At 36.6% G+C, this 18727-nt stretch overlaps 1 protein-coding gene across 5 annotated transcripts in view; it reads left to right on the top strand.

The window, feature by feature from the left end:
* The window catches only part of LOC106871091 (uncharacterized), a 67493-nt gene extending 53254 nt beyond the window's left edge, over window positions 1-14239 (top strand). For 2 of the 5 annotated variants that reach the window (XR_016240865.1, XR_016240863.1), the window contains 6 exons: window positions 332-689; window positions 2096-2189; window positions 5534-5699; window positions 7669-7833; window positions 8857-8919; window positions 10823-14239. Coding sequence is in view for 1 of the 5 variants with exons in the window: in XM_089348264.1 (XP_089204390.1) it covers window positions 332-689; window positions 2096-2189; window positions 2866-3124; window positions 5534-5699; window positions 7669-7833; window positions 8857-8919; window positions 10823-10879 (1162 nt within the window). In the remaining 4 variants the exon portion in view is untranslated. Of the gene's footprint in view, window positions 1-331; window positions 690-2095; window positions 2190-2865; window positions 3125-5533; window positions 5700-7668; window positions 7834-8856; window positions 8920-10822 lie in introns of all 5 variants that reach the window. The other 3 variants (XR_016240866.1, XR_016240864.1, XM_089348264.1) reach the window with 2 other exon arrangements.
* Window positions 14240-18727: the final 4488 nt, after the last annotated feature.

The following is an 18727-nucleotide window of genomic DNA, read 5'->3' as shown; positions in this document are numbered from 1 at the left end:
GTGTATGACTGGTACTTATTTTATCACCCCACCCCCTCCCAAGGGCAAATAATAGTGCCTACCTCTGTTATTCTATGTGTGGATGTTGTAATTCTAAAGATTGCTTCAAATCAATATTTATCTGAATATTCCACTATTTAATGAGGAATCTTTTACAATATAATGGTTACCCATTCTTTTAGAAAACTCTAGAAAAATGGTCATTGAATGACGATAATGGTATCTTCATCATGCTTTTTTTTTTAAAGAAATTAATTTTAAAAATAGAAAAAATACATTTATGTTTGTTTATCTTCATATCTTTTATTATTTTGTAAATTCTGTGTTTTAGATCGAAGTGTAGTGAAGACTGTTACCTGAAAGAATTGGTAAAACCTGTGAAAAACACACCTGTGGAATCTTCTTCCAATATTGGTAACTGTTCCTCTGATGATAAAACAGAAGTTCTACAAGAAAATCTAAATGTGAATCCCAGACAACAATGCCTGGGTTCATTAAAGAATGGATGTCAAATCAATCATCAGAATACCATTAAAGACCAGTTGGATAAACTGACAGATGATTTGAACTGGTTGTGGCAGATACCACTGGTCAAAGTAGCTCAGAGAGTGGACAGTAAAGTGTTGCTGGAAACACAAATTTATTTGATTGAAGCTTTGGAAAACAACAATTATAAAACTGAGTTCCAGGTAAGTTGTGGATGAGATTTATTTTAGAATATTTGTGTGTGTGTGTGTGCCCACCTGCCTGCCTGTCTCCCTATAAGTCCTCTAACCACCTCTGCCCCTTAATTTGCCATTTTGTTTCCTCTACCCACTTATTGAATCTCCATTTCATAGTCTTACTCTGGTGGTTGGTTTGCACTATCAACAGTTTAGTGTCATTTCTAACAACTGACAGATGTGAATCCCTCCACTGTTCATCTCAATCGTTCTCAGCCACAGTCCATAGAATCCTTGAGGGTCCATAGAAGATTTTGGTAAAATTTATCTGCAATAAATTGGTTCTACTTCTAAAGTACACAGAATATTTTTAACAGTTTTTTTTTATACAATTCTCAATAATATTTAATTCTGAAAATATATTGATAGGATTTTTAAAACATTGAATGGTTATGAGGGTCCAGCTGAGTAAATAGGAATAAAAGGGTGTCCATAGATAACAAAAAAAAAGGGGTTGAGAACCACTGATGTTAACCCTTTCATGACCAACCTGGCTGAAACTGGCTCTGGCTACAAATGTTTTGTTTCCATAAGTTTTTAATTAAAGGGTTAAAATATATAACAGAGAAACAATTCTTAACCCTTTCGTTACCATCCTGGCTGAAACCAGCTTTGGCTCTGTAATACAAATGTCTTGTTTTCATAAGTTTTGAATTAGAATCTTCCACCAAACCTTAGTCACAATTTATGTTCTTAACACTAGCTTAATGTTAACTAAGTTATTTTACTAAATTCTTTGTTATATTTAAAGTAAGTGAAAGAAACACAGAACATCTGAACAGAAATCCAGTAACAAAAGGGTTAAAAGACACTTTGTCATTGAAATATCTAGTGGACAGACATTCTAAGAACTCAGTTGGTTAAAATTCTTGGTGAGATCAAAATAAAAACGATCTCAGAAGAGAATTTGTAAAGTTTCTGTTTGCTGTATTTCTTGAGGTTATTCATTTATGATGTTCCATACCAGTAATTACTTGGCCAACAATACAGAGCTGTGTGGGTTGGTAAAACATCTACTCAGGTATTTCAAATGATCACATTAGATTCATGAACACCTGTGAAATGTTTATCAGAGAATATTAAACAACAAAACCATTCCAAAGCAGATAGTGGAACTTGGCACGGTCAGAAGTTCCTATTGAATTATCCAAACTTTGCCAACATTGAAAATAGATGTTAAGTGCAGTTGCTGATGATGATGATGATAATGATGACAAACAACAACAATATTTTTACAAGATGTAAATTATAAAATAGTTTATCTTTTCTTGAATTTAAAAGCATTTTTTACAAGAAACAACTGTGTATAATTAAATTGCTGAATTGTTCGTTAGCCATTCTGTAATGAACTGTTGTCATTTTTGTTCTTGCAGTCCTTGAAACAAGTAAAACCTTCCAACAGCGCTTCCAAAGTTGCTCACTTAGAACAGAACCAAAGTAAAAATCGATTCCACAATATTGTACCATGTAAGTACTGGTGGTGGTGGTTACACAGTGTGTGTGTGCAGTTAAAAGTCGAGCAGGATTTAGCTCTCGGTCCTCTTCTGTTTACCATAGTCCTCTAGGCCATAACAGTGGAGTGTGAGACTGGATACCTGTGAGAACTTCATTGTGCTGATCTCGTTCCTATACCTGAATCTGCAGTACTATTAGAGAAAGAATTTTAGGCATGGAAACAAAACTTGGAACAAAGTGTTAACATAGCAAAGAACAGAGTCTTCATAAGAAGGGAAAATGGCAGAACCCTGCTATCATTGAAGAAATTGCCTTGGTTGATGTGTAGCAACTTCTCAGAAATATCCCCAGAAGGGATTCTTCTGGGCAGTTTCTGTTACCTAGGTAACCTAATTAGCAATAGTTGAGGATATTCTGAAAGTAGCCAGAAGCTGGAGGATATTTAGACAGCTTCTCTGTTGGTAACAAAAGCTTTCTCTTAGACTGTGTGATGCTTGTATGTGAACAGCAGTGATAGGTGTTTTAGAGAACCAAGATGTATAGTTCTTTGAAATAAACATTTGTTATTGAGTCCCAACTCAATCCTCATCAGTGTATCTGCAACAGTTTTTGAACGTTAAATTCTTGAATAATCTGAAATACTTAACAGATTTTTGTATAAAGATTTTCCTTGTTTTCTTGACTGTAGATGATAAGTGCCGTGTAATATTGTCTGGTTCTTCCAAATATATCAATGCCAGTCATGTCGATATTGATGTTTCTACCAGCGTACTGAAATATGTTGCTTGCCAAACGCCACTTCGTCATACAGTTTCTGATTTCTGGAGAATGGTCTGGGAAAAGCAGGCTTGTATGATAATAACCATGAACCATGAGGTTGAATTTGGCGCTAAGAATGGGTTTCAAAAGTGGTTAGATTCAGAGAATAAATCACTTAATAAGGCGCAGTAAGAACTGTTTCTGAATTTCTGAACTTTTAGTAAGACGATTCTTTGGTGATGGGTCTGGTACTGGTTTTGGTGAACCTTCCATATTTTGAAATTTTAATTTTACATGTTGCATTAGATTTGGCTTTTGGTTTATTTTACTTTGCTACAACACACACCATAAGTGCAGGAATGGCCATGTGGTTAAGAAGTTTGCTTCACAACCACATGGTCTCAGGTTCAGTTCCATAGCATAGCACCTTGGATGTCTTCTGTTCCAGGTCAGCCAAAACTTTATAAGTGAATTTGCAAAAACTGAAAGCAGCTTGTGTATATATGAGTTTGTGCGTGTGTATTTCCTTGTCTTGCCATTGTGCACTGAGTGTAAACAAAGTCACTGTTTGAAAAACACCTTTTTGAGCGTGGCTGTTGCCAGTGCCGTGTGACTGGCCCTCGTGCCGGTAGCATGTAAAAGCACCCCCTACACTCTCGGAGTGGTTGGTGTTAGGAAGGGCATCCAGCTGTAGAAACACTGCCAGATCAAATTGGAGCCTGGTGCAGCCTGCTGGCTTGCCAGACCCCAGTCGAACCGTCCAACCCATGCCAGCATGGAAAGCAGACGTTAAATGACAACGATGATGATATATATATGTGTGTGTATATCTGTGTGTGTGTATATATATATATATATGTATATATATATATATATATATATATATATATATATATATATGTATATATATATATATGTATATATATATATATGTATATATATGTATATATATATATTTCTATATATATATATATGTATATATATATATATGTATATATATGTATATATATATATTTCTATATATATATATATGTATATATATATATATATATATATATGTATATATATATATATATATATATATATGTATATATATATATATATATATATATATATGTATATATATATATATATATATATATATATATATATATCTCCTGAGTACTTTGCCTGTTTGTAAATATAAATTTATATATATAACCTCCCCCCCCCCCCACACACACAGATATATGTGTTTTCCTTCCTCCTCTCCCCTGACATTATTCTTCCCTTCAATTCCCTCTACTTCCCACCCCAACACCATCCTCTCAGAACAAATGTTCTTTTTACCATCGTGGTATGTTCTTGCAATCTACAAGGCAACCCTCAACAGTGTCGGTGCCACAAAACCCACCCACTGCACTCTGGTAACCAGTGATGGCTCAGGGCTTGAGAAGGCTCTTTAGCCTTACTAACAACAAAATAACATCAGTAGCACCGGTGCCAGGTAAATATGCTTGCAGTCTGCAGGTAGATGCAAAATGAAGCTACATATTGCACTGGTGCCAGCTAAATCAACTCTTAGCTCATACAAAATGTGGGTTTGCATTATTTTAGACATACTACATTTCACACACACACACCAGTAGAGGCACCATTCTAATATGTGTACTTGTGTATGTATGTGTGTGTAAGTTTGAATCAGTTCTTCCAATAAGGACTTGAACTGCAACAACCCTTCTAACCCATGCCAGCATGGAAATTTGATGTAAAGTGATGACAATGATATGTGTTCATTAATTGTTTTGCTGGTTCCAGTCATTTGACTGTGGCCATGCTGTAGCAACACATTCTTGATCTTTTGTACTGGGATTATATTGACCTTCGTATTATTTTCAAATTGCTAACTTACACAAACACAGACAATGGCACCGCTACATTAGAAGACAATTCCTTCGGGTGCTGCTGCTAAGAAAGAACTGTTTTCCTGAATTTTCTGCCGAACTCTCAATCAATTGGGTTAACATTTAATGGTGCTGGCACTGTTTTCTTTCTTTCTTGTATTTTAAAGATTTCATTAAATATGTGATTTTGAATTTACACACACACACAATCTTTATACAGTATTTAAGTTAAAAATTTACTACCTAAGTTTCATGGTCAGACTGTGGTTTGAACTCATATCAAAGACACTTTTATATGATTATACATTCTTCAGGCAGAACCAGAATAACTATTCCTGGTTTTGTCTGAAGAATATAAGGTCATGTGGCATTGTTCTCCATGTGAGGTCAAGCCACAGCCTGACCATGGAACTTAAGCAGCAAATTATGTCAAAAGTACCATATAAAGAACCTAATCTGCCATTGTATCATGGCTATTGATTTCTTTACTTGTTGACCATTTACCCAATGTGTGTGTGTGTGTGTTACTCTTACATAACTACTTGAAAAACGCGTATTAAATGCATTCAAAATATCATTTGGTTGTCTTTATTACACACACACAAATATCTATTGAGGTGCTTGTCAGGTTGTTACCATGGAAACTCAACATATTGTAGTTTGTTTCTTGGTGAAGTATTTGCCATAGACCTTAAGATTTGTCTCTTGTTGCAGGTACCATATCAAGATCATTGAGAAGTACAGTCACCCACACTTTGATATTCAAAAGTTGACCATCTCACACACAAATGGAACCACCAAAGACCATCAAATAATTCATTTGGTTTACAGATGTTGGCCTTACAACATTAACGACTTGGATATTGATTCATTCCTGCAGGTTAGTAATGGGCTCGTTACTTGATCCTTGGTCAATCCTGATTTGGCACACTTAGAATCGAAACTATTCTAGCCATGACCACCCTGTCTTATTCCACACTTAAGTGTATCTCAGGTGATATAATTGAAAGTATTCTTTCTTTTTTAGAACACTAGATAACTTGAGGGTGATTTTAGTTATTATTTCCAGTAACTGACCAGTTTGATGGTCCCTTTATGGGTGTGTAATCCATTCATGGATTTTTTGCAGAGTAATTATGTATCAAAACAGTAGATTGGAAACATTTTTGTTATTTATTCACCATTACACATGTTTCGTTTACTAATAAGAGTTACCAAGTTGTACATGTAGGATAAACATCTAAGATATTCCTTGTTAGAAATTCTTCAGACAGAATCAAATAATACAAAACCCACATTTGGATGAAGTGTTTATATAGAGTTAGTAATCAGGAGTCCTTTAGACAGTTGGCGGAGAGAATAAAGAGCCAAACTAATAATATACAAAAGAGAGGGAGAGAGTATATATATATATATATATACATATATATATATATATACATATATATAGTAAATAAGTAAGTAACTAACTAGGATGTCCATTTGAAGCAGCTCTATTTAATCACTCAATGAAAACATTCCATCAATTTGAAAGAAACCACTCTCCTCAGAAGCAGACAACGATAGAAATTTCCAACATAAAGGATAAACCATTATTTTTTTAGCAAAATTTCATCAGTACAAGAGACTAAAATAATTACTTTGTTTCATTTTGCTATTTTTCTGCCCCCAAATTCATTCTGCCACAAAAATAGCAAATTGAGACAATGTAATTATTTTAGTCTCTTGTACTGATGAAATTTTGCTAAAAAAAATAATCGTTTATCCTTTATGTTGGAAATCTCTATGGTCGTCTGCTTCTGAGGAGAGTGGTTTCTTTCAAATTGATAGAATGTTTTCATTGGTCAATTTAAATGGAGCTGCTTCAAACGACCGTAGCACACTGATACCTGGACATCCTTGTTACTTATTTGCTTTTTGTTCACCTAAGTTTGAACTGCACGGACTCTAGCGAACTAGCTCAGTAACTCAATTTAAGTACCTAATTCACCTGAATTTTGATTATATATAATTGTTAACGAGGACAACAAATGTTAAGGCAAGACAAACATCTCAAGTCATATACATTATTATTATTATTGGGAAAAATTCAAAGTCTTACAGCTGTTTCTGGTAATCCGCTACAGCACTTACCTAGCATACCTAGACGTTTAGATTACCTGTGAACTAAATCCCCATATTTTGTTATTTATATATGTGTGTAATTTGCATGCTGTTGGGGGTGAATAGATCAGTTTCAAAGCAACATCTGTCCACCTACCACAGTCTTTGTCATCTCTTCACTGCCTCACCAATGTTTTGGTCTTCTGGTTCTACAGAATGCTTCCACTGCCATTGCTTGTTACTTTATCACCCAACTACCATTCCTTTGTGTAGGTCATATGTCCGCACCTACACAATCTTCTCTGAATGATACAGCTCACACATCTCACATCAATGTTGTCTCTAAACACATTCGTGTTCTGTTGTTCCTACACACTGACATTATACAACCAGCTGAGCATGCTAACATATCTTCTACTATGAACAACATTGCCAATAAATGGACAATCTAACCACCGTAGCTACTTAGTTGCTTGTGTCTGATTTAAACAGTGTTTAATGAGAACTTATTGTGTAAGGAGTAAAGAAACGAAGAGATTCTTATTGTGTGACGAGTAAGGAGATAGAGTTGTTCTGTGAGAATTGCCCTTATAGATCATGGAACATACCAGGGCAATCTCCTTTATTTTTCAGGTGTGAAGAGAATAACAGGTTGTATTTACATCAGTTTACCTTTCACAGCATAGACTAACTACAAAAAATGTTGTCCCATGTGTGCTCAATGAGATTTTGTATTTTCTCAACAGTTTGTTCAAACTATTCAGCATTATCGGCCTCTCAGCAGTTCTTTGCCTGATGAACAACACTGCAGTAGTGACTTGGTGATTGTCCACTGTAGTAGTGGCAGTTCTCTCTCAGCTGTCATCATTGCTGTTGATGTGGCTGTCATCCACATCCAAAACAATATCAAGGTAATTCTTACAATAATAAAAAAAAAAATGAAAAAACTTGAAAAATCTAAAATCAGTTTTTAAAAATGTTTTTGTTTTGTTAGAGTTGATCTATGATCAAAAACACTCCAGCCATGACCAGCCCATCCATCACTCAGTCATAATGTATTAAGAAATACATTAATGTGTTGGTTTTCAGTAACTTTTTCTTTAGGATACATTGGACGATGAAATATATAATTACTGGTACTGCAACATTTCTCATTTAAAGTGAAAACAAAATAATCTGTTGTACATCCCTTTTTAGAACCATGTCTCTGAGGTGTTCTTTGTTTTTCTGAAGACCAGTCAGGGGTGATGTAAGGGATCCTTGGCTGCTATTTCCAGCAGATTGAGCATCTATATAATGAATGCATCTATACAGTGAATGATGAAATTATATTCAAACATCACATTTTTTTAAAATAGTTGTTTCTTTGGTAGCCTTGTGGCTAAAGGTGCTTTATAAGCAGAAGCATATTGTTGAGGTGGAGGGTTTCAATCTCTGCCAAGTATTATAAGAGTTTTATTAAATATTTCCATGTTTTCTGTCTTTTATTCAGGCATAATGTATCAAGGAATACATTTTCTAATGTATAGTGTTTAGTAATTAACATAGGCAGCTATTGTTGTTTAGCCCCAGGTTAGTCTTGATTGAGTAGCCCCGTGATCAAACATGTCCTAGCTGTGAGACCATCCCATCTTTTATTCTGACAAAGTGTATCAAGGACTACATTACCTAATGCATAGTACAGAGTTAGTTTTGGGTATTATAATTGTTGTTTAGCCCTAGGTCAGTCCTGTTTTATGAGTCTTATGATCAAAGATATCCAACTATGATAATCTTATCCTATCAAGGATTCTCCCAAGGTATAATTCTATATAAGCACAAGACAACATAATGAGATATATGTATATTTAAGGCAACATGATAATATTTATATATGTATATGATAAAGATGATGTGATGCTCTTTAATTAAGACATGAAACCTGTTCGTTACAGTTCAACATATTTGATATTGTCAGCGACTTGCGTCTCCAGAGACCACAGATGATTGAAACAGAGGTAAGGAGAGTTATTGCCTTCCTTAAAACTTAAAATTAATTTCTAGAATATTTCCAATTCAGAATTTATATCCAGCTTCAACCTGTCCCCTCCTGGGCCTCAATTATTTCCTGATGGCTGGCAGAAGCTTTCATTTGATCCTAGGTTTTATTAATGGAGGATGTTTTCTTTTTGCTTTGTGTGTGTATGAGAGAGAAAGAATTTTGTCTGAGACTCCAATTCCAGACTTTCTGTTTTAGGTCCTTCTTATAATACCAGAGTTCTCTCTGTTACTCACAAACTTATCCAAATGACCAGTTGTCCCTATATAATATTGGTTTCCAGTTTTTATCACAAGGCCAGCAATTTCATGGGAAGGGGCTAATTGGTCACATCGACCCCAGTACATGACTGGTACTTATTTTATCAACCTCAAAAGGATGAAAGGCAAAGTCGACCTCGGCAACATTTGAACTCAGAATGTAAAGTTAGAAGAAATGGCACAAAGCATTTTCTCCAAGCTCCCAGAAATGATTCTGCCCCCCTCACACAGATGACATGCTCCCAGACCTTTTCCCCCTTAATTTTCTGTGTAGGCTTTCTCTGTTAACATCCCTAGATTTCTACATCAATATTCATCATCTGGACATTTTCAGTCTTTGTTAGCATGGTCGTTGCCAGTGCCACCTGACTGGCCCTCAGCCGGTGGCACATAAAAAGCACCCACTACACTCTCGGAGTGGTTGGCATTAGGAAGGGCATCCAGCTGTAGAAACTCTGCCAGATCAGATTGAAGTCTGGTGCAGCCATCTGGCTTGCCAGTCCTCAGTCAAACCGTCCAACCCATGCCAGCATGGAAAGCTAACGTTAAACAACGATGATGATGATGGTTTCTCTCTATTTACATGTAGATATGTATGTATATTTTGTATATCAGACCCAAGTAGTTTTATTTGTTTATTTGCACCATTCTCTTTCTCTGTGTGTGTGTGTGTGTGTGTGTATAATGTATGTATGGTGAAGGTGTGTGGCCTACGGGTTAGGCTGTAGTACTCACGATTGCTGGATTGTGGGTTTGATTCTCTGACTGGGAATGTGTTCTTGAGCAAAACACTTCATTTCACATTGCTTCAGTTTTTCCCGTTTCAATCACTGGGCCATGTTGGCCTTCTCACCCAGCCAGCAAGGTGGCATCACTTGAAGGTTAAAACAATGCAAAAAGTGCACTGTGACCAGTGATGTGTAACAACATCTGATTGGTCACGTGACCATATGATGTATGTATAACCCTTCAGCATTCAGATTATTCTGTCAAATGTAATCCTTATTTATTCCCATGGATTATCTCATTGCTTTGAGATTTTCATGATAGGATTTTATATTTTTAGAATGACATTGTTGGGTAGGTGTGAGAAGCCAGATCTGGCTAGTTAAAAAATAAAACAGGTAGAATATTTGGGCTGGATTTGGCCAGTTTAAATGCCAACGGGTTAAAGAGGGAAGAGCTTAGACACAACATAGGACCCTCCTCGAATTAGCCAAAATATTTGGCAAGTGATGCAACATAGTCTTCATCTCAAATTGACATACCTATCTTTTCTTACCTGGAATTTAAACCCTAAATATTAATCCTTTATCATTTAAAAAGGTCATATCAGGCCCAAATATTCAGACCAACCAGATCTGGCCTCTCACACCTACCCTACAGTGTCATTTTAAAAATAAACAATCACATCATTGAAATCTTGAAGCTGTGAGATAATCCATGATTAATTGAAAACAATGTGAGTAAAGAAGCATTCCAAAGTAATCTGAATGCTAAATGGTTAATTCCATCACAACAAAAGTTCTTCGCTTAGAAGACCACAATCGGTGAAATTTTAGCCAATTCCTCTGACCATTTTCCAATTTTTCTCTTTTGCAGGATCAGTATCGTATTTGCTACCAGGCATCACTGAGAGCTGTTCAGAAACTGTTTTGATGTGGTACAATCCAGACGCTGGTCACGTAACAAAACTTCTCCCTCGCAGGTTAACTGGACCTGATGTACTTTCTCATACAGAGAAATTCTTCTTTAGAAGCTAAGAAGACTTGAGATATTTCTTTAGTATTGAGAATCTCTCCCTTGCGGGTTTAAATGAAACCTGATGTATTTACTAAGTACGAATGTCTTTAGAGACAGTCTCACTCACAGGTTAACAAGACCTGGAGTAATTCATGCGTAGAGGGGAAGTCTTGTCTGGGAGTTCTCAATCACTGATAAACTCCCTACGAAAGACTCCCCCTTGTCGCCTCAATAAACCAGATTCATATCTGGTATGTAAAGAAATTCCTACAGGTTAACTAAGGTTTTGAAAAATATATTTTAAGTTTATTTTTTTTCTTAATTTGACCAAATCCCATATGAAATATTTACAAATACTTGTATCATTTAGAAACAAAAACAATTCACAGTAGTTGACTTTTGTTACTTCAGATTAAAGTTTATAAGGTCTGAAAATATTTATTTTTACTGCAGTCAACCTACAGACTTTCTACCATAAAATATTAAACTGCGTAGTTTCTCATAATAGATGTTACTCAACTTTAGTTATTTTGAAATATTTCACAGTTTAGTGTGTTTACTGTTTGACAGTGTGGCATTATAGCATTCTCAGAACTGTCCAATTCTAGATTTTGTTACCAAAAGTCAGAAGAATCATTTATGGAACAACAAGTTGGAACACTATTTGGCCTTGACATGTTGGTTAGACAGTCCAGGGAATGCATTCTGTTGCATGAACTTTTTATATATATACATATATACATTTTAAATATTATCTATTCCTGATGTCAGTCTTCATTTTCTGTTTGTAAGAACACAAATTATAGTTTACAAATATTATAATATTTTTCTATCTTGATAGGAAACAATTTGCACAATTATATTTAGGTTTTTACCAGCATTTGATGATGGTTTTTGATTCCCATTCCTTATTTTATGTTAAATTCGTTGTTGTATATTCTCATGAATATTTCAAACCACTTAAATTAACAAAGTCCTCCAATGTTTACCTAAATACACCAAACACTGCATCCACTTTCGGTTAAAAATTACATTGATGCTCAGTGTTTCGGTTAAAGTTGGGAAAACGTTTAACCAGCATCCTACTTTCGTCAATACATTTTTTTCCTGTTTGCTCTCCAATTCAGGGATAACCTTAAAAATACTGAGTGAACAAATAAGAAGTGATCACAGCTAAATTCTATTTTTGGCACCAGATGACCACCCCTTCTAAATCTATCACATGATTAAGATTTTTCTTTTTTTTTAGGAACTGTTTATTGGTTGTGATTTTTGTTACAAATTGCAAAACATATTCAAAGGTTCTATTAATGTTACTGCTTGCCACTAATCAGCTTTTCTCAGAACAAAAGCCCAACTGTGTTTGGTTGTGATGAATACAAGGTTGTGCAGTTGAGACTTTGGAAACTGGAAATTTCCATTCTGTTAAGATCTACCATTTTCATCTGTTGAATAAGATGAACCAACAGTTTTTCTGGTTTTTAGTGCTACTAGAAAGGAATTTTAAAATTGTTCTAACATTGATCAAATCTGTTCTTGAATATTTTAGGGTCTCTTTAACTTTATTTGGTAATTGATTCCAGTTTTTTATTGTGTGGTAAATGTGTTATTTGGTAGTCAGCAGCATTCTGTTATGTCTGAAGGAATTAGTGTCTGAGATTATGGCAGAAACTATGTGTCTCAACTAGTATTCACATCATGGAAGTACTATTAGTTGAGACTGGGTCAAGGAATGACACAGTTACAGAAAGAAGTAGATTGGAGTAGCTTGTTAAAGGGACATGTCTACTTGGAATATTGTTGTACTTTGAACATCATACTGTTGTCATTTGACTTACAACATGGGGCAACATTCCACATGTTATTCATGCATTAAATGCAACAAGTCGAACAACTTGCATTGAATGATTGACCAAGTGATGGTGTTATTACTTTGTCCTTGTTCAGCTCTGGTGATAACACTTCACAACACTTCCTGATATCTTTCCAATGTATATCAATTGTTAAGATATCAGGAATAATTTCATAGAGATTTCTAAATAATAACCATTGCAAAATCTCTTTGAACCAAAAACTCATACATCCAGACTAAAACCACTGCCATTTCAGTTGCTGTCTGACTTCTACATCTCACTCACTTCTTTCACATAAAAAGTTACAACAGTTTTTAAATTGGTTGAATTTTTTCCCTTCCTTACACTTTGAGTTCTTTGTAATTTTTGCCCTGGTTTTGTAGGTTTGTCTGTTATCTTTTCCATCAGAAAGATGCTCCATCCCAGACCTTTCTAATTCCAGTGTCTTTTGTGTTTCATGGCACATCACAGCTAATTGTAACTTGGATTGTGTTTAAAATAATTTGGTAAAAACTATTGGGGTAAAACAAACAAAACAAGTAAAACCAAAAGCTCCAGGCTGACCTTGAAAACTAATTGTTATTTGTTTAACGATTCTTCCCTAAAATTCTGGTAAAAACTTATAAAAGTTCAATTTGTTTCCTTCAATATTACTAGTGCTCAAATTAACAGAACATGTGTGGCAGTCATTAAAACCATGATGTGTTCTATAAGGTCATCTTTGGACTTTGTAACACACATCTGTTGCTGACAGGAGGGCAGATAAGTTGAAGCACTTACATTTGTGCAACTCTGCTTATCTCTGAATACTGGAATGGTAAATGCTAACCAGTTGCAGTCATAGAGGAATGAGACCGTTTCCATTTCTAAACTGTTATATTTCTTAATATTGTAGTTGATTGTTGAGGGTGGCCATGTAGAAATAACCAGACGAGTAAATTTAACTGAAAATCTGGTGTGTACATAGAAATATTTCTACTTTCCACCAATGTTGGTTCCCAATATATTCCAGGAACAATGAGAAATATCTATAATTTGTAAAAAATAATTTAGTAGAAGACACAATTTATGCAGTTTTACATTGATGTTATAAATCCGTTTGTTCACATGTTAAAAAAGGTCAAAACTTTCTGAGAATAAAAAATAAACTTAAAGAAAAAAAATTGCAAAAAAAATTGCAAAATAGAATTAAAAAAAACACCAAAAAAACAGTTTTAGAAAAAAATCTTTGTCTTTGTTTTTCTTTCCATATTTTGAAAATTCTATTTTGTGGTTGTGCATTTTTTTTTTCTCTAAAGAGAATCATTAAAGGTGAGACTCTTTAGTCTTCGTATATCTGGTCACAAACAAAAAAATCAGCCAAGACGAATGCATTCGTTCCTGTAGAAGTGAAATGGTCAAATAAATCAGGATTCTACAAGCATTTTTATTGCCTCTCCCATCTTATTTTCCCTGGCCTCAGTTCACCAGACTCTCAAGGAGGAGAACCATGTAATGGTCAAGTTGATTGACTTTTATTGCATTTTAATTTTTTTCTTTTTCTGGTTAAAATCTAATTAAAGGAACCCAACAAAAACAAGACTTCAACATGTAACGAATATGGGCATAACCAAGTAAGGAAGGCATCAGAAAAGTCAGAGATATAGAATCTCTACTTGTAGGGAATGTGGAAAAGAATGTATGTTAGGAAGTGAATAGAAACATCAAAACAATATTGTAACACCTACTGCAAGTGGTGTCCATCATTGTCACACCTCTACAAAAGAGTATTTGTCCTTTGTAGGATTAAATCTAAATAAAAAAAAATTGCAATTTGACAATCTTCATTGTTTTAGAAGATAAAGAAAAAAAAAAAATTAAATCAAAATATTACTTGACATTTTTCTTCTTATTTTAAACAGTAATCATTAACAATTTGAAAATAATCTCATTTACTTGTGGAATGTAGTTATCATCATTAATGTTTAAAAAAAAAACTAACAAAAGGAAACATTTTTCAGTATTTAAAGCTAATTCAATAAATTGTTATTGTCATGTATGTGTGTATACATCTGTGTGTATATAGAAACATATGGTTGTGCATATACATACATGACGATCATCATCATCATCGTTTAACATCCACTTTACATGCTAGCACGGGATGGACGATTTGACTGAGGACTGGCGAACCAGATGGCTACACCAGGCTCCAATATGATCTGGCAGAGTTTCTACAGCTGGATGCCGTTCCTAACGCTAACCACTCCAAGAGTGTAGTTGGTGCTTCTACGTGCCACCGGCATGAGGGCCAGTCAGGCGGTACTGGCAATAGCCACGCTCAAAATGGTGTTTTTTATGTGCCACCTGCACAGGAGCCAGTCCAGCGGCACTGGCAACGACCTTGCTTGAATGTTTTCTAACGTGCCACTGGCAGAAGTGCCAGTAAGGCGATGCTGGTAACGGTCACGCTCAAATGGTGCTATTTACGTACCACTGGCACCGAAGCCAGACAGCTGCTCTGGCTATGATCACACTCAGACAGTGCTGTTAGTGCTCCACTGGCACAGGTGCCAGTCATTGAATTTGGTTCAATTACGATTTCAATTTCACTTGCCCAACAGGTCTTCGCAAGCAGAGTTTAGTGTCCAATGAAGGAGAGGTTGGCATGGGTGCCAGTCGTTGAATTTGGTTCGATTTCAATTTCATTTGCCTCAACTGGTCTTCGCAAGCAGAGTTTAATGTCCAATGAAGTAAAGATATGAATAAGTGAGCTGGCTACACTCCTGGCAGAGGCCACAGAGTATGGTCTCACTTGGCTTGCTGGGTCTTTTCACGCACTGCATATTTCCAAAGGTCCCGGTCACTAGTCATTGTCTTGGTGAGGCCTAAAGTTTGAAGGTCGTGCTTCACCACTTCATCCCAGATCTTCCTAGGTCTACTACTTCTACAGGGTCCCTCAACCGCTAGGGTGTGGCACTTTTTCACACGGCTATCCTCATCCATTCTCGCTACATGACCATACCAGCGCAATTGTCTCTTTTGCACACCACAACTGATGCTTCTTAGGTTCAACTTTTCTCTCAAGGTACTGACACTCTGTCGAGTATGCACAGACATTAGACATCCATCGGACCATACTGGCTTCGTTTCTTGCTAGTTTACGCATGTCCTCAGCAGTCATGGCCCATGTTTCACTGCCATGTAGCATGGCTGTTCGTACACATGCGTCATACAGTCTGCCTTTTACTCTGAGCGAGAGACCCTGTCACCAGCAGAGGTAAGAGCTCTCTGAACTTTGCTCAGGCTATTCTTATTCTAGCAGCTACACTTTCAGCGCACCCTCCCTCGCTACTAATTTGGTCACCTAGGTAACAGAAGTTGTTTTCTGCACATTTTCAGTGATTTATTGCTCCTGAGCATCTGCCACATACAAAAGCTATCTTGCTAGTTAGCCTTCCTTTAATATTGCTGCACCTCTTATGTGTCCATCTTATGGAGTTTCTACCTTCGGCTTTTCTACAGATCAAGCAAGGCCATCTACCTGAACGGGTTTGTGGTTTGTTTACTTTTCTACTTATTATGACTTTGGTTTTAGCTAGGTCAACTCTAAGGCCCCTCGATTCTAATCCTTGTTTCCACACCTGAAACTTCTCCTCTAGTTCTGATAGTGACTCAGCAATTAGTGCAATGTCATTAGCATAGAGGAGCTCCCAGGGGCATCCCATCTTGAATTCTTGTGTTATTGCCTGGAGGACTATGATAAATAGGAGGGGGCTGGGGACTGAACCTTGGTGGACCCCCTACCTCTACCCGGAATAAATCACTACTTGTTGCCAACCCTCACCTTACTGACAGCATCCCTGTACATGGCTCGCACAGCTCTCACTAACCATTCTTGTATCCCTAGTTTCCTCATTGACCACCAGATAAGGGATCGGGGGACCCTGTCAAAGGCTTTCTCCATGTGAACGAAAGTCAGGTACAGAGGTTTATCCTTAGCTAGGTATTTCTCCTGCAGCTGTCTCACTAGAAATAAGGCATCAGTAGTGCTTTTACCTGGCACGAACCCAAACTGCATCTCATCTAAACTGACTCTCTCCCTAATTAGTTGGGCTATGACCCTCTCCGTGACTTTCATTACCTGATCTAACAGCTTGATACCTCTGTAATTATTTGTATCTAAAGCGTCACCTTTACCTTTGTAGCAGTTGACTATGGTGCTGCTACACCAGTCATTGGGTATGACTCCTTCGTGCATCACCTGATTAACTATACAGGTGACTAGGCTATAGCCGACACTGCCAGATATTTTGAGCATCATTGCGGTGACTCCTGATGGGCCGGGGGCTTTCCCTGTCTTCATACTCTTAATTGCTTAATCTACCAAGGTACTGTCAACTCGGATAGCTGGTCCCTCTTTTGGGTTGAGAGATTTTTATTTATTTACGGCCTCAAACATCTCATAATACCTTCGCGCTTTAGTTTGCCCTCTATTATTTATCTTGTTTCTCTCCATGAAATTCAATTGAATTCAGTTGTTGTCTTAAATTCATACTTATTCATTTTCTAAGCTTCCTAAATTCATGCTACGTTATATTCTATTCACCTAGAATTCATTGCTCTTTTAAAAATTACAATTTATGCATTGTTGTCTCTCAAATATTTAAAATCTACAATTAAGAGCCCTATCTACTAGCTGTCGGTACCTACCCACCCCTACCCATTTTCCTTTATTCAAAAATTCTTATCGCTCCTTAAAATTATGGCTTTTAAGTGTTGATTTCTCAGCCCAAGAATTACAGCGTGATGTGCTGGTTGACTAGTCCCCACCTCTCTCTCTCTCTTTATATATATATATATATATGATGATGATGATCTTTTCTCCCGCCATGCCTCTGTCTACCCCTCCATCCTCTCTCTCTCTCGTAGTTTTTCCTTAAGGTCTTCAGGTTCTGGCTATATATAAATGAGAAATCCATTCTAAATTATCTCGCTGACATACTACGACGAAATCTCCAAGATGCAGATAAGATAGAGATTTTTATTTATTTACGGCCTCAAACATCTCATACCTTCGCGCTTTAGTTTGCCCTCTATTATTTATCTTGTTTCTCTCCATGAAATTCAATTGAATTCAGTTGTTGTCTTAAATTCATACTTATTCATTTTCTAAGCTTCCTAAATTCATGCTACGTTATATTCTATTCACCTAGAATTCATTGCTCTTTTAAAAATTACGATTTATGCATTGTTGTCTCTCAAATATTTAAAATCTACAATTAAGAGCCCTATCTACTCGCTGACAGTAACCCGCCCTCCCACCCCCTCCACCGGAAGTTCATTCCTCTGTCATCCTGTCAACCTCGGCTGTCTCCCGGAACCCATCTAGTGGCCTTGGCCATCCTCTCCCCTACCTTTGGGTAGCGCATTAAGTTTGAGAAATGTTTGCAGGTTGTAGGTACTGTTTTGCTTATGAATTCTTCCAATTGCAAGTTTTCTTTTCAGGTACACGACACTGCTTTTCCCCTTCCCAGGCTACAGGCCCACACCCCCAACACCCATACTGTTAGGATTGACACTCTCAACGTCGGCACGCTGAAAGGTAGATCTGGTGAAATTGTTGAGATGCTTGAACGGAGACGCGTAGATATGTGCTGCATCCAGGAAGTAAGATGGAGAGGAGGTTCTGCGAGGTTCCTCACAGGCAAAGAACACAGGTACAAGATTTTCTGGGCAGGGAACACTGACGGGGTCGGGGGCGTAGGAATACTTCTAGCGGAGAAATGGGTGGATAAGGTAATCGAGGTCGTTAGAGTAAGTCACAGAGTACTTAAGATCAGACTAGTGCTTCATCATAGATTAGCTACTGTCATCTCAGCCTATGCACCTCAACCGGGGCTACCAGATGGTCTGAAAGACCAATTCTATG

Source organism: Octopus bimaculoides, chromosome 2, assembly GCF_046866305.1.
Source record: "Octopus bimaculoides isolate indiv1 chromosome 2, ASM4686630v1, whole genome shotgun sequence".
NCBI classification, from domain to species: domain Eukaryota; kingdom Metazoa; phylum Mollusca; class Cephalopoda; order Octopoda; family Octopodidae; genus Octopus; species Octopus bimaculoides.
Note: the sequence above shows the minus strand (reverse complement) of the source record. Positions and strands in the feature narration are given on the sequence as shown.